The sequence below is a fragment of the Caretta caretta genome, chromosome 2 (genome assembly GCF_965140235.1).
Source record: "Caretta caretta isolate rCarCar2 chromosome 2, rCarCar1.hap1, whole genome shotgun sequence".
Classification (NCBI taxonomy): Eukaryota; Metazoa; Chordata; order Testudines; family Cheloniidae; genus Caretta; species Caretta caretta.
This window is the reverse complement of record NC_134207.1, coordinates 100,634,122-100,650,034: the sequence shown is the minus strand read 5'-3', so window position 1 is coordinate 100,650,034 and position 15,913 is coordinate 100,634,122. Positions and strand designations below refer to the sequence as shown.

General features: G+C 51.0%; 1 protein-coding gene across 2 annotated transcripts in view; it reads left to right on the top strand.

The window, feature by feature from the left end:
* Window positions 1-9,157: 9,157 nt before the first annotated feature.
* CYB5A (cytochrome b5 type A) overlaps window positions 9,158-15,913 on the top strand; it is a 28,496-nt gene continuing 21,740 nt past the window's right edge. Inside the window, exon 1 of one of the 2 annotated variants that reach the window (XM_048840109.2) lies at window positions 9,158-9,377. In XM_048840109.2, the coding sequence (XP_048696066.1) occupies window positions 9,243-9,377 (135 nt within the window). In that variant the 5' untranslated portion in view covers window positions 9,158-9,242. The remainder of the gene's footprint in view (window positions 9,378-15,913) is intronic. The other variant, XM_048840110.2, reaches the window with a different exon arrangement.

Sequence of the window (15,913 nt, the reverse complement as noted above, 5' to 3'; positions counted from 1 at the left end):
CCCCTCCCCTCATGCTGCCTCACCGTTACCCCCCCGAACCCCTAAACCATCGCCTCTGCCCCCCGACAAGACCCCTGCTAACCAGCCCCCAGACGATGCTATGGAGGGCTGGACCCTAGTCCACAGGAAGCGAGGCAAGCGGAAGGCTCGAGCTCCGCTGCACCTATCCGATGCGGAGGCCCCCCGGAAGACCAGGAAGGGAGACACTGATACTGAGCCTTCCGCTATGCCCACGAGTGAGATCCATCCACTGGTGTCGGGAGGGGAAGACAAAATAGCATTGGAAGGTAGGATCTCCCCTCCACGGGAGACCCTCCCCTCCGAGACTCCTGAGGAAGCCCCTTCTGCCCGAATATCACCCGAACCCCCCGCAAACCCCGAAGCGACCGTCGAAGCGGGCGCCACAGGGGAGACCCCCAGGGTGGCGGAAGGCGACCTCTCCTCCATGTATGAGGAGATCGAGGCCCTAGGTTTGATCCCAGTCACCAGGGAGAGGATGACCTACTGCCAGCCGGCCTCGATCTGGGCAACCTCACCCCAGTCTCCCTTTCCCCATGCTCCCTCCACCTAACCACCTTCCCGGGCGGGCACCCCACAGAAGGTGGTCCACCACCTGATGCCGTGGCTGCCAAATCCACTACCCGAGCCTGCGCCTAGTATCACTGGGAGCCCCCCCCACTTAACCCTCGACTCTGCTCGGGAGGCGCCACCTTTCAGCTGCTTGCCTCCCGAAGCCCAGAGCCTCGCGTCTGACCCCGCCCCACCCCTGTCCCTGCCCAATCCACCTCCTCCTGCAATGCTATTGCTGCCCCTGGGGTTATTTCTTTCCCTTTTTTGCGGATCCCCCCCAAGGAGCAGCCTTTGCATTTTCTTGCCATGACCCATTAGGAGCTGCAATTTTCCCTCCCCCATCCCCTTCTACCCCAAGGCTTGAGACGGACGTAATAACTTTAGCCTGTCAGACGCCCTGTCGGTGGTCTGCACCCTGTCTGCCCGCCTCAGCGGACCACGAGGCTGCATCAAGAGCCCCACCAGCGAATAACTGGGAAATCGCAACCCCCCCGCCCCCAAATGAGCTGCGAAAAGCGTTGTGGGAATTTTTAGAAGACATCCGTGGCTCCCGCAACAGGGTATGGCTAGCTCTCCAGCTATGGGGGGACTTTGATCAAATCCTCCAGGCCACAAGGGCCCTTATAAAGGAGGGTAGAGGGAAAAGAAGGCATGGTGCTGCGGCCTATGGGCGGGCCTGCAGCTTCCGTGATGGTTTACTCACTTACGGGATGGGTCACGGATTGTTGCGCAACCCGCTGGGGGCCGCAACACCCCCGCCAACAAGGAATCCCCACCCTCCCCCCAGCCCTCCGCATGACGCCTCTCATTATCGCAACTTTGAACACTAGGGGCTGTAGGATGGCTCTCCGCAGGTCTCAGGTGCTCTCTTACCTTCGGGAAGGGCGGTACTCTGTGGTTTTCCTGTAGGAGACCCATACGGATCCGACCACGGAGGACAGCTGGTGGCTGGAGTGGGGGGACAGGGTCTACTTTAGCCACTTCACAATTCGACAAGCTGGAGTGGCGACCCTGTTCTCCCCCAACCTACGGCCCAAGGTGCTAGGGGTCACTGAGGCCATGCCAGGCCACCTGCTGCATCTCTGAGTCTGTATGGAGGAGCTCGTGGTCAACCTCGTTAACATCTATGCCCCGACAACGAGCCCGAAGTGGCCGCAATCCTATCAGCGGGTGTCCGACTTCCTCAGCACCCTAGATTCTCATGAGTGCTTAGTTCTGGGAGGGGACTTTAACACCACCCTTGAGGAACAGGACCGCTCAGGGGCCGAGCTGAGCCCGGCCGCTGCGAACATTCTCCGAGGAATAGTCGAACATCACTCCCTAGTGGACGTCTGGCGTGACCACCACCCAGATGACACTTCCACTTTCACCTTTGTCCGGGTGGAGGCCCATCGGTCACACCACTCTCGGTTGGACCGTATTTATTTATCCCGTTTCCATCTTTCACGAGCCCACCCTCCAACATTCGGCCGGCCCCTTTCTCCGACCACCATCTAGCCACCATAACAGCCTCCCTCTGTGCAGAGAGGCCGGGGCCAGCCTATTGGCACTTTAACAACAGCCTGTTGGGAGGATGAGGGCTTCCTGACGTCCTTCCGGGAATTCTAGCTGGCCTGGCGAGAGCAGCGGCGTGCCTTTCCCTCAGCACGGCAATGGTGGGATCTAGGGAAGGTGCGCACCAAGCTCTTCTGCCGTGACTACACCCGGGGCACCAGCCGATGAAGAAATGCAGCGATAGAGCAGTTGGAATGGGAGGTCTTAGAGAAGGAGAGGCGTCTGGCCGCCAGTCTCGAGGACCTGTTCCTCTGCAGAGCATGCCGGGAGAAGCGGGAGGAGCTCCGGGCCCTCGAGGACCATCGGGCCCGAGGTGCCTTTGTTCGATCCCGCATCTGCCTCCTTCGGGAGGTGGATCGCGGCTCCCATTTCTTCTACGCCCTGGAGAAAATGAGGGGGGCCAAGAAACACGTCACCTGCCTTCTAGCAGAAGACGGCACCCCCTCACGGATCTGGTGGAGATGTGTGGGAGGGCCCGTGACTTCTACACAAGCCTTTTCTCCCCAGATCCGACCGATCCTGGCACTTGCAGGGTGCTCTGGGAGGAACTCCCCACGGTCAGCGTGGGCGACCGAGACCGACTAGAGCTGCCTCTCACCCTGGCTGAGTTCTCGGAAGCCCTCCGTCACATGCCCACCAATAAATCTCCGGGCATGGATGGGCTGACCATGGCCGCGCATTCTGGGACATCCTTGGCCCAGACCTAGCCACTGTCTGGGTCGAGTCTTTGCAGGGCGGGGACCTCCCTCTTTCATGCAGGCGAGCGGTGCTCGCCTTGTTGCCGAAGAAGGGGACCTCCGCGATTTACGAATCTGGTGTCCCGTCTCGCTCCTTAGCACGGACTACAAAATCGTAGCGAAAGCAATCTCGCTGCGGCTAGGGTCCGTGATGGCGGACGTGATCCACCCAGACCAGACCTACACTGTCCCAGGCCGCAGCATTTTTGACAACCTATTTCTAGTCCGAGACCTTTTGGAACTCGGGCGTACAGATGGTCTGTCGTTCGCCCTCCTGTCTCTTGATCAGGAGAAGGCATTCGATAGAGTGGACCATGGGTACCTCCTGGGCACTCTGCAGGCGTTTGGATTTGGACCTCAGTTTGTGAGTTTTCTCCGGGTGCTGCACGCTTCCGCGGAGTGTCTGGTTAGGCTCAACTGGACCCTGACTGAACCGGTCAGCTTCGGGCAAGGAGTACGGCAGGGGTGCCCCCTCTCGGGCCAGCTGTACGCTCTGGCGATCGAGCCCTTCCTCTGTCTCCTCCACAGGAGGTTGACAGGGTTGGTGCTGCGGGAGCCGGAGCTGCAGCTGGTCCTGTTGGCGTACGCCAATGACGTGCTCCTCGTGGTCCAGGACCCGGGTGACTTGGCGCGAGTGGAGGCTTGCCAGACCATCTATTCGGCAGCCTCCTCCGCCCGAGTCAACTGGGTCAAGAGCTCTAGCTTGGCGGTGGGGGACTGACAGCGGGTGAGCTCCCTCCCACCTGCGCTTCAGACCATCTGGTGGAACGCGGGTCCACTGCTCTACCTAGGCATTTACCTTTCTGCCACGCACCCTTCTCCGTCAGAGAACTGGCAAAATTTAGAAGGCGAGGTGATAGAGCGGCTCCGGAAATGGACGAGGCTACTCCGATGTCTCTCCCTCTGAGGGAGAGCACTGGTGCTTAACCAACTAGTCCTGTCCACGCTCTGGTACTGGCTCAACACCCTGGTCCCGGCCCCGGGCTTCCTGACCAACCTCCGGACATCGATTCTAGAGTTCTTTTAGTCAGGAATGCACTGGGCCCCTGTTGGGGTTCTTCATCTACCCCTGAAGGAAGGAGGGCAGGGTCTGAAGTGTCTGCACACTCAGGTCCGTGTCTTCCGCCTCCAGGCCCTGCAGAGGCTCCTTTATAGTGCAGGTAGTTCGACGTGGAGCACATTGACGCACACTTTCCTGCGCCGCTTCCAAGGGCTCCGATACGACCGGCAGCTCTTTTATCTTTGTCCGAGAGGTTTTCCGCGAGACCTCTCCGGGCCGGTCTTCTACCAGGACCTCCTCCGGACCTGGAAACTGTTTTCAACGACCAGGTCCGTGGCGGCCACCATGGGAGCAGATCTCCTCGCGGAGCCCCTGCTACACAACCCCCAGCTCCGTGTGCAGGTGGCGGAGTCCCGCTCGGTATGCCAGAGTTTGGTCCTGGTGGAAGTCACGAGAGTCGGAGACCGCCTGGACTACGACCGGGGAGACTGGCTGGATCCCCTGACCCTCGCTCGGCGCATGGGGCTCTCCAGACCTCGTACCCCCCGGTGCATACTTCAGGAGGTGAAGGCCGCCTTGAGGCCCGCTGCTCGGGCTTATCTCAACCGAGCCCTGTGCGAGGGCGCACCCCGCCCACCCTCTACCCCAGGCCCGCCGGACCTTTCAATTGGGCCCCTACCCTGTAGATCCCAACAAACCCCTCAGCCTTTCACTGCGAGCCAGCTGCATGAACTGCAGCTGGTCAGCTTCCAAACCGCGCCAAGGAAACATCTATATACACTCATGCTTTACACCCTTCACGCCCACACCCTGGTGTCCCGCCCCAATACAAAGTGGCAGGATCTCCTGCCACCTTTGGAGGGTAAGCAGCCCTGGTGGGCCAGCCTGTATTCCACCTTGGTCCCGAGGCCCGTCGGGGACATTAGTTGGCGGCTCCTTCATGGATCTGTGAGCACAGGCGTGTTTTTGACGCGGTTCACCCCCATCCCGGATACTTGCCCTTTTAGCAACGTGAGGGAAACCCTGGCACACATATATTTAGAGTGTGCCAGGCTGCAGCCCCTTTTCCGGCTCCTCACGAATATTTTATTATGCTTTTGGCTACACTTTTCCCCTCACATTTTTATCTACACACTCCCCATCCGTGGCCCCACAAAGTCGCGGGATCTCCTGGTTAACCTCCTCCTAGTCCTAGCTAAAACAGCCATCTATAAAACCAGAGAGGGGAGGCTGGCTAATGAAGCGTCCTGCGACTGTAGGGCCGTTTTCCAATCCTCAGTACATTCACATATCCGGGCGGAGTTCCTCTGGGCGGCGTCCACCGACTCCCTTGATGCCTTCGAGGAGCGCTGGGCGCTGTCCGAGGTTCTCTGCTCGGTGACCCCGTCTGGTTCCCTCCGTCTGACCCTTTGATTGAGGGGAAGAGCGAGAGACCCCAGCCCCAGCCGTTGCTGCTGTGGATACCATCATCACTGTCACCTAGGAGGGGTCCTATCACACGTGGGTGGACGTCCCCTCCACTCCCAAACCGCCCACCCCGCAGCCATGCCCATGTTGTCAGGCACTCTCAGGAGAGGAGTAATCGGTGACACTGGGCGTGGCACTAGGTAACTCGAGGGGGTGCAAGACCACGAGTGTCGACGAAGCCCCCCTGCTCTGGGCCCAGGCTAGCCTGAAAACTTCGCCCTCCTGAAGGCTGCTGGGTTATACCCTGCGTTTGCTTTTGTTTTGTTGCATAGTTTTTGCTTGATCCTTTTTGGTGATTCTTTGTAAGTGTTACAAAAATAAAATTCTTTTCTGCTTCCAAAAAAAAAAAAATTACTCTCCTGTAGCTCCTGGATCCCAATAGGATTATTGTCCTGTAGCCATCTGGCCCGACCCTGTCACAATGCATATAGAACTTACCCTACTGGATCAGACCAGTGGCCCAGCTAGTCCTGTAACCAGTCTCTCTTGGTATCAAATACTTAAAAAAGAGAGGTACAAGTAACCCCATACTAGACAATTATGGTATATCTTGCCAATAGAGATGTTTTTTTCCAATCCCCTGTCAGCTAGTGGTTGGATTACAGTTAAAAAAAAAGAGTACCCTAATATAACTGCAGGTGGCCACATAATCCATATAAATACCAAATACGAAGAGAAGCACGGCCCAAAAGGTGGCCACCACCACAAGCTGCAGATAAAACACAGTGTCCCCCCCCCGCTCCCCCAACACTCACTTGTTCATGAGTCACTTGCAAAGAGGAAAGCTCTGCCCCCACCGGACCTCCAAGGTGGCTCAGGGTTCACTGATGGAAGCTGTTTGGCAGCTTGAGAATGCCGTTCAAATACAGTTCAAACAACTGCTTAGTTTGCCCCAACTATTTAATTTCACCCCAGCTATTTCTTTCCCCAAATCCTTCTACAGGGGAGAAGACTGCCCCTCGCTGGCCACCACCCAGAGCAACTTCCAGCCCACCGGAGCAACGTTTGGGACGCTTTGCTTCGGACTTAGAGCATGAGGAAGGGGGGGCACCTGCTGAGAGATTTATCAGATGGGCTATTGATCCTCCCCTTTCTCCAAAGTGTGAATGGGGTTAGTTCGGGTGGGTGGGGGGGGAGGGTTGTTCCTCCCTCCCCCGGAATAAAGCTGCGGTAAGCAGCTTCCCTGGGGCTGAGGAGAAGGACCAAGCCGCCGGCCACTCCTGCTAGTGACAAGTGAATCGGGGGTGGTGGGGTGTCAGATGGAGGGGCAGGGACGGAAGCAGGCCAGGGCAGCCCCGAAACCCTGTCCCCACGCCGAACCTCGCCTCAGCGCAGCGCTAGTCTCCTGGGGCGGGGGGGGGGAAGGGTACGACTCGGCGTTCTAACCGCGCGTGCCCACCTCCGGTCGCTTCGCGCCTTTCCTCCCGCGGCCTCCTCCCGCCTTCAGCGCGCGCGGCTTCGAGCAGCTCCGCCGAGGTGCGCGAGGCTGCTGCGTATGCGGGCGCTCGGGACTCGATGGACTAAGGAGCCTGGTGGGCGCGCGCGCCTGGGGGTGAGCGCCGAGCTGGCGCGGGCAGCTAAGCAGCGTCTAGGTAGTGTGGCTGCGAGGGGCGCCAGCAGCAGCAGCGTCCTGCTGGGTGATGGGGCCAGGTGTCAGCGCGAGGCGCTGAGTTCCCTCCCTATGCAAAGCATATACCGAATAGGGAGATGCGTATGGGGCCCAAACATGCGCCGTAGATATAGCCCAGCACATGACGAGAAAACCGGCCTCCTGCGAACAGCAAGTTGCTGCGGCTGTCACCTTGCGCCCCAGATCATTGCCGTGGCGCTTCGGAGCTCCGCCTCGCTGCTCTCCCGCCAATTTTCAAGATTTGAGTTTGCCCTCTCCTCGCCCAAGGCCGGGTACCAGGGCAATGTAGACCACACAGCGCCCCTGCAGTCCAAGCCGTCCCATGCCACACGGCATGTCTGGCAGGAAAGGAGGAATCACATTAAAGCCCCCCAATTTTTCCTGAAGGGCCACGGGGCACATTCTGCGTCAGACTGAAACGAAACGCTGCCTGCACTATGCGCACAGTGCGACGGCCGGGCTTCCGGGCACTGTTAAATCATCGCCACGTGGCTGAAACTATTAAATTTACAATCGCCGGATTCCCTTCAGGCCAGGTGTAGATAATAAGTTGGAGGTAAGGCCATTGCCATCCATTAGTGTTGCTGAAGTATAGCTTGAATTTAATTAATAGAAGTTGCCCGAATAAATTAGCAAAATGAGATAGGAGGGGAATTACATATTTCTGTGGCAATATTTTAGGATTACTGCATTTCCTCTTTTCATTGAAGCGTTGACTGCTAATTGATACTGAAGAGTTTTGACTTCACTGATTTGTGTAGCTGTGACAATCCCGCTACAGTTGTAAATGGCATAACCAGGGTCATAACGTGGTTACTGAATGGCTTGGAGGCAAAGAAAATGACATTTAAGGAGATGATCAAATCATCAGTACAGAATTCACAAGTCAGTGTAATGAAACGGATTTGCATGGCTAAAAATTTAAGTTTTGCCAAGCTAAACAGTTACAGATAGTTGGAAAAATTTGATGAAAAACAGACAAAAATGTTTTCATGTAATTTTACCCTCATTTTCAACCAGTTTATTCAAGCTAGGGGCCCAGAATAGGACTTCATTTTAGGCAGTAGTATTCTGCACAACATGCCTATTTGGTGGTAACATCTATTTCTAAACTGGCAATAGGTTGCTGCCCCCATACTGAACTATTTATTCTGTTTTTTTCACTTCTTCTGAAGTTATGCTCATTTTTTCTCCATTTTTAATGTGAGATTTCTTGGTTTACAGATTTCATTGCGGAATTCCCTCCTTACATCGCTGCTTGCCTTCTCTGGCTTCTCCTGTTAAGTGGGACTTCTCATACTTCAGGGGAATTTTTTATGAATGCGGTGTACTGAACTGTTTGGCACAAACTGTCAGCATACCACACTGTACTGAACTGGTACACAAGGATGATTGGGATGTGGCCTTGGGAGATGAGAGATCAGCAAGGCCTATGGAAAAGGGAGCTTCAAGGGGAGCTCTAGCTCCAAAGCAGCCTGAGGAGTGAGGTGTCACCAAGAGCAATTGACAAGAGGAGACCACCTGTGGAGGGGGGTGGTCCTGGAGACAGGGATCCCATTAACAGTAGGTGGGATGCAGGGAACTGTTCCCCTAGGAAGCAGCAGCTCTCAGGGCCAGATCTTTTGCTGGAGGGTGGGGGCTGTCCCGATTTTATAGGGACAGTCCTGATTTTTGGGTCTTTTTCTTATATAGGCACCTGTTACCCCTCGCTCCAGTCCCGATTTTTCACATTTGCTCTCTGGTCTCCCCAGCGGAGGGGTCCTTTGGAGGAAGTGAAAAACAGGACTCTGCCGGACACAGCAGCGTGGGCAGGTGTCAGCTGGAAGTGGGGGGAAGGGCCGAATGGGAAGGGGGCGGGGCTCAGAGTCTTAGGTACTGCTTAGGGCGTTTCCCTCTCGCAGCCGCACGTGCCCCCGAGGTTGATGACGGCCCTCTGGTGGGGGAGGGTTGGTCGGAGGGCGCGAGACTGTGTCCCTTCCCCGCCCCTGTTGTAACCAAACGGCGACGCAACAGTTTCTTAGAATTAAAGGAGAAAACAGCCCGTAGTACTGGGAAAAGCCTCTAATTCATCGTTCGACCAATGAGGGGCCGGCGGGGAAAGGCGGGGGAGACGGGCTCCGATAGGCCGGGCGCTGCCGGAGATCCAATCAGCTTGCGCGCGGGGTGACAAGACTGCCCCGAGACGGGCTGGGGGGGGGGGGGGAGAGTCACTCCGCCGCCGCCGAGGGCCGCTGCTAGGAGTTGGGGGGGCGCGCGCGCACGCTGCTGCTGAGGAGCAGGGGCGATGGCGGCGGGTGCCTGCGAGGCCTGGCGGGGCCGTTACTACCGGCTGGAGGAGATCCAGGCGCACAACCACAGCCAAAGCACCTGGATCCTCCTGCACCACCGCATCTACGACCTCACCAAGTTCCTGGAGGAGGCGAGTGCCGGATCCGGGGCGCGCTGGGATCGGCAGGCGGCGGCGCTCGCCCGGGCTGCTGGAGAGTTTGAACCCCGAGGCGGAGGGTGGGGTGCTGGGGGCGGGCTGGGCACTCGCAAGCCGGGGACGGGGGGTGGGGGCGAAACTTCTGACCACCTGTATCGTAACGTCCCGCTGACGCGTAGGCCTCTGGGGTCAGCGCCTGAGCAAAGATGGTTGCGTCCCCGCGTAGGGGGAAGGGTGCGGTCCCCCCGTTGGGAGCACGTGGGGATATCCCTTTACATCAGTTTGAAGAAGTACCCGGTGTGTGGAGGAGGATCAGGAGGGGCTAAACTGGGGTGGGGGGGGGGCAGTTGCTGCTCAGCGTTGCTTTTGAGGCTGTTGGTTTGGACAAGTTAGGAGGGCTTGACAATTGCAGTTGGTTCTTGTGCAGCGTTTGCTAGAAAGCGTCTTTCCCTCTGAGGGGGAAAGGGCGATAGGTTTGTCGGCTCGCCGGGGTAGAGAGGTCAAAAACATAACCTTGCCTAATTCTTTGCGCAGTTAAGCGCATGCTCTCCGAAGCCCGGGACCCTGCTGGTTTCAACACATGGGTCCCCAAAACGTCACAGTCATTCTCCTGAAAACCTGACGTGTTGAAAACTTGATGTCCAGGGCATATGATATCCTCTGGTTTCACTCTGTGCGTTTTAATGCTGTCTGTTTGCCTTTTTTCCCTTTAAAAGTCCCTTTAAACAGCATGGAAAAGTTACATTTAAGAGAATGTTAATGTGATAAAGTTAATGCTCACTCACTAACTTCCAACAGTTAAGCTTGTAGGCTTGTGTTAGAGTAATCTTTAACTGCATGATCACTTTTCTTTTTTCAGGTTTCAGAGTAGCAGCCCTATTAGTCTGTATTCGCAAAAAGGAGTACTTGTGGCACCTTAGAGACAAACCAATTTATCTGAGCATAAACTTTCATGAGCTACAGCTCACTTCTGTACAGCTCACTTCTGATGTAGCTCATGAAAGCTTATGCTCAGATAAATTGGTTAGTCATTCTAAGGTGCCACAAGTACGCCTTTTCTTTTTTCAGAGCCCTTGACTTATTTAGGAATGAATGTGATGGTGCATAATTGACATTGTTTCCAATAACTTAATAAAGCAGCAATGAAGAGAGCAATTGTGTACTGTACAAATTCCCTAACCAATTTTTTGAAAGAATCTTCTTAATTATGATTTTAAAATTAAATTATCTAATTTGGCAGTGCATTCATCTTGTATCCTTGGTTCATTCACTGTGAAGTATTCAATTTATATATGATCAAAATTTTGCTCTGCTATTCAAAATATGTACAGGTGTGGCTTCAGTTAATTCAAGGGAGTTATTCCAAATTTACTGTAACTTTGAATAGACTTTGGCTCAGAATATGCGGGTCTGTAGAACTGAGGCCTCCAATTATTTCAAAACCCTGCTTTGGAATTTAAATTGCTTATGTCCTGAAGCACAAGTATTTAAAGCACGAGTACTCTAAGGTTTTGTCAGAACAAAGGTACCTGGTTTCAGAGTGTTAGCCCTGTTAGTCTGTATCAGCAAAGTACCTGTAGCTTTAACTAACCGCTGGTGCAGCTTTACTGGTAGAAGCTGTAGCGTAGACAGAACGTAGTTGTCTTCGCCACCATTTATGTGAAATGCTCAAGTCATACGTCTACAGTAGTGTCCACTGTATGAGTGATGCATTACTGGTGAGACGCATACTAGTGTAGAGACAGCCATAGAGAACTCAGATTGTTATGATTTGAAACGTGGGGGCTTAAAAGACACTTAAGGACTATATAAAAGTATGTGAAGCTTGCAAAGTAAAATGCTCAGGCTTACAAAAGTGCAGGATTGAGTTCCATGTATTCATTAGTAACCTTTAACAGAGTACTGAGTCATATTCTGTGTGAAGAAGGGTTTATCTGCTGTTGAAGGTAACATTTAAAATACTATCAACTAAAAGATTAGAGGAGAAAAAATTATCTCATCTGCAATTTAGATGATACATAGAACCCAAGCCTTGTTAATCTATAAATCTTTGCCCAGTTGGGGATGGGGGTTGAATTAAAGTAGCATAAATCTGAATAGGCTTAGATGTGGTGAGTACATGAGACCTGCCTATAATGTAGCTACTGCTGTTGCTATCACAAGTGGAACTGCACCTGTGGTGAATGATGGCCATCATACTTGCTTGTGCAGACAAGGCCCATGTGTAACTGACAACAAAATGCTGTGGGTGAAGAGATTTCATGCAGCTACTGAAATTGGTAATATCAGATTTCAGAGAAGCAGCTGTGTTAGTCTGTATCCGCAAAAAGAAAAGGAGAACTTGTGGCACCTTGGAGTCTAACAAATTTATTTGAGCATAGGCGTTCGTGACCTACAGCTTTTCCACTGAATGCATCCGATGAAGTGAGCAGTAGCTCACGAAAGCTTATGCTCAGATAAATTTGTTAGTCTCTTAAGGTGCCACAAATCATCCTTTTCTTTTTTAGTAATATCAGAGCGGCGCGTTCCGAAGGACATGCTGGCTGCTGCTCTCCGCAGCCCCCATTGGCCTGGAACGGCGAACCATGGCCAGTGGGAGCCGCAATCTGCTGAACCTGCGGATGTGGCAGGTAAACAAACCGGCCCTGCCCGCCAGGGGGCTTACCGGAGCGGGCCACATGCCAAAGATTGCTGATCCCTGCATTAAGCTATTAAGGTAAACTAAGAATTTTCACCCAACTTGGAAACTTGACTTTTGATGACTTTGTAATGGAAAAGTCATTTCTTTCAAGCCTAATCTCCATTGACTAGTTCTTACATTTGTCACTTTCATTTAAGAGGGTGTAGTACAGTATTATTTTTCTTTTTTTGTCTTCTACAGAGCACTGAGCACTTCAGTGGGGATGTTTGTAGGTATGTGAGTTTGTCCATTTAATGAGTAAGATAAATGGGAAGACCTTCACTGACATGTAAAGTTTTGAAACATCATTTATATTTAGTAAATGTTTAGCAGGTCAAGGTACAAAGAAATCATTGGGTTGTGTATTTTGTCTACTGTATGGCTGGCAAGTATGTATGACTATCTGAAGTTTTGATTTACTGTTAAGTTTTACCAGCATAGCTGTCAGTAGTGTGAAAAAATTACAACCCTAATGGGGGTTCCTCCCCCACTCTGAACACTAGGGTACAGATGTGGGGACCTGCATGAAAACCTCCTAAGCTTATCTTTACCAGCTTAGGTCAAAAACTTCCCCAAGGTACAAAATATTCCACCCTTTGTCCTTGGATTGGCCGCTACCACCACCAAACAAATACTGGTTACTGGGGAAGAGCTGTTTGGAAATGTCTTCCCCCCCCAAATACTTCCCAAAACTTTGCACCCCACTTCCTGGACAAGGTTTGGTAAAAAGCCTCACCAATTTGCCTAGGTGACTACAGACCCAGACCCTTGGATCTTAAGAACAATGAACAATCCTCCCAACACTTGCACCCCCCCCCCCTTTCTTGGGAAATGTTGGATAAAAAGCCTCACCAATTTGCATAGGTGACCACAGACCCAAACCCTTGGATCTGAGAACAATGAAAAAGCATTCAGTTTTCTTACAAGAAGACTTTTAATAGAAATAGGAGTAAATAGAAGTAAAGAAATCCCCTCTGTAAAATCACGATGGTAGATACCTTACAGGGTAATTAGATTCAAAAACATAGAGAACCCCTCTAGGCAAAACCTTAAGTTACAAAAAAGATACACAGACAGAAATAGTTATTCTATTCAGCACAATTCTTTTCTCAGCCATTTAAAGAAATCATAATCTAACACATACCTAGCTAGATTACTTACTAAAAGTTCTAAGACTTCATTCCTGGTCTATCCCCAGCAAAAACAGCATATAGACAGACAGAGACCCTTTGTTTCTCTCCCTCCTCCCAGCTTTTGAAAGTATCTTGTCTCATCATTGGTCATTTTGGTCAGGTGCCAGCGAGGTTACCTTTAGCTTCTTAACCCTTTACAGGTGAGAGGAGCTTTCCCCTGGCCAGGAGGGATTTCAAAGGGGTTTACCCTTCCCTTTATGTTTATGACGGGGTAGATGCAATTATACTGGCAAAAAATTCCATTTGCTGGTGTAACTTATTACATTTGGGGAAGTGGCTCAAACTATACCAGCAAAAGAACTCTTTGGCTAGTATCAGCTGTCTCTCTACTAGGGAGGGCTGTTCCATTGTATCTGTATTGGCAAACCCTTTTAAATGTAGACAAGGCCTAAGTTACTTGCTGTGGATAAGAGATCCTACTTTTAGAGTCTAAGAAGTCTTTCCACTAACTTCAGCATGCTTTGGATCAGACCCGATGTGTGGATATAAATATACATGCTCCTAATTGGTTAAGAGCCAGCATATTTTCATTTCCTTTTATTATTTGTTGATATCTTGAGCAGAGAATTAGTTTAATTGTTTCCTTCCCTCTTTCTCAAGAAAGCATGTATTCACTTAATGGCTGATATAATACTATTCATGTTTTCTGAAACAATGTTTGTCTGAAGTGGCTTTCTCTTCTATTTGGGGGCTATTTATTTCCAAGCATAGTATATGTAAAAATACTCAAAGCATTTCTTTAAAGCTGGATTAACCCTTTCTGAATACTTTTTTGTTATGCAAGTAACTTTGCTGTCCAACAGGTTCTGTTGATTCAGTTTGTTAAACATACTGTACATTTTAAAGGTAGTCAAGTTTAGTGCTCAATTAAGACCTTTGTCCTGGCCTTTCACCACATAGTTATCAAAACTGATTCATGGGCAGATTTGTAACGAGTGCCTCATCTGCCTTGTGTAATCTCTCTTCTGCATACCCTCTTTTAACCTTTTTTGGCTCAGTTGCTAAGTGTAATCTTTACTCTTTGCACTTGTTTAGCCTCTCCCTCTTTTGCTTAGTCATTGTGGATAAGCATAGATCGGACTTTAAAGAACTTCTAAGGTTACACAATAAACATATTTAAAATAATGAGAATTAGTACAATTTATGGGCATTTTGGCACTGCCACGCTACTTGAAACTCTGGTAGCAGCAACTATTTCCTTGTGATAAGAGTGAGCAGGGATTATTTTCTTAACTTCAGAAGATGGGCAGGGGCAGCAGGCTATAATGCCTGTACACACAGTTCAGAGCAGCTCAAGTGTGTAATCAGAGCTTTTTTTTCCTGTGCTTCAACTATAGGGCCTTTCTGTCCATCGTGGCTCAGGCATGGCTGAACTTAGATTACAGGAGGAAACTTGTCTGCCACTAATTTTTATTAATTCATACTTATATATATAATATACAATTATATCCCCGAATCCACATTAAAAACATTGTGCTTGCCAAGTAAAACGCTTGAAGGTTAGATTGCCTATGTAACTTTAATTTGGCTCCCTAGTGTGTTTGCATTATGGTACATGATTACATACTATTTTTTTCACAGCATCCCTGCCTCATTCTGTGACTGGCTTGTTATGCCATATTTCTGTCCTTCCCATTCAATGTTTGGCCTCCGGCTTTAATTAGTGCACATCACCTAAACTCTTTGCTGATTTCAAAAATAATTTCCTCATAGGCATTTTTCTGGTGCTCTGATCATAGGATCTGACTACTATGCAGATGTTAATTAAACTTCACAACACTTCAGTGAAATTAGGTGTATTACCCCCATTTAATAGTTGGGGAACTAAGACATAAAGAGATTAAGGCTGAAATTGTCAATGTTCGCTAGTTTTGAGAGCCCAAATAGAGACTCCTTCTGTACTGCTGCTAGTGGCGGCGCTGCCTTCAGAGCTGGGCGGCCAGAGAGCAGCAACTGCTGGCTGGGAGCTCAGCTCTGAAGGCAGCGGCACAGAAGTAAGGATGGCATGATATGTTGTTGCTACCCTTACTTCTGCACTGCTACCTTCGAGGCTGGGCTCCTTGTCAGCAGCCACTGATCTCTCACCACCCAGCTCTGAAGGCAGTGCAGAAGTAAGGGTGGCAATACCCTGACTCCCCTACAATAACCTTGCAATCCCTGCACAAACCACTTTTGGGTCAGGACCCCCAGTTTGAGAAAAGCTGGTCTCCCCTGTGAAATCTGGTCTTTTTTTGTACTTTTACCTTATACTATACAGACTTCACTGGGGAGAACAGATTTCACGGTCTGTGATATATTTTTCATGGCCGTAAATTTGGTAGGGCCCTAGTCCTAGATACTGGCTGGTTTAGGGGAGTGGTAATAGGATGAGGTTTTCAGTTAGTTTACTGGTTTATGATTTGGGTTCAGTGTAACTTAATTATCAATTACATACAAGTCCACTTGGCCGTATTGGCAGAGAAGTGTTGAATGGATGTTGTGAGAACAGTTCTCCTCATTCTCTTTCCAACCCTGTGGTACATCCAGTATAGTTCAAATGAAAAGTGAGAGGAAGCTTGTATTGCTTTTGGCTCTGCTACTCCTCTTATGAATAAGTAGAAGGCTTCATTCTCCTGTAACCTGTGGACATCTTATCGGAGCGCTGATTTTGCTTTTAA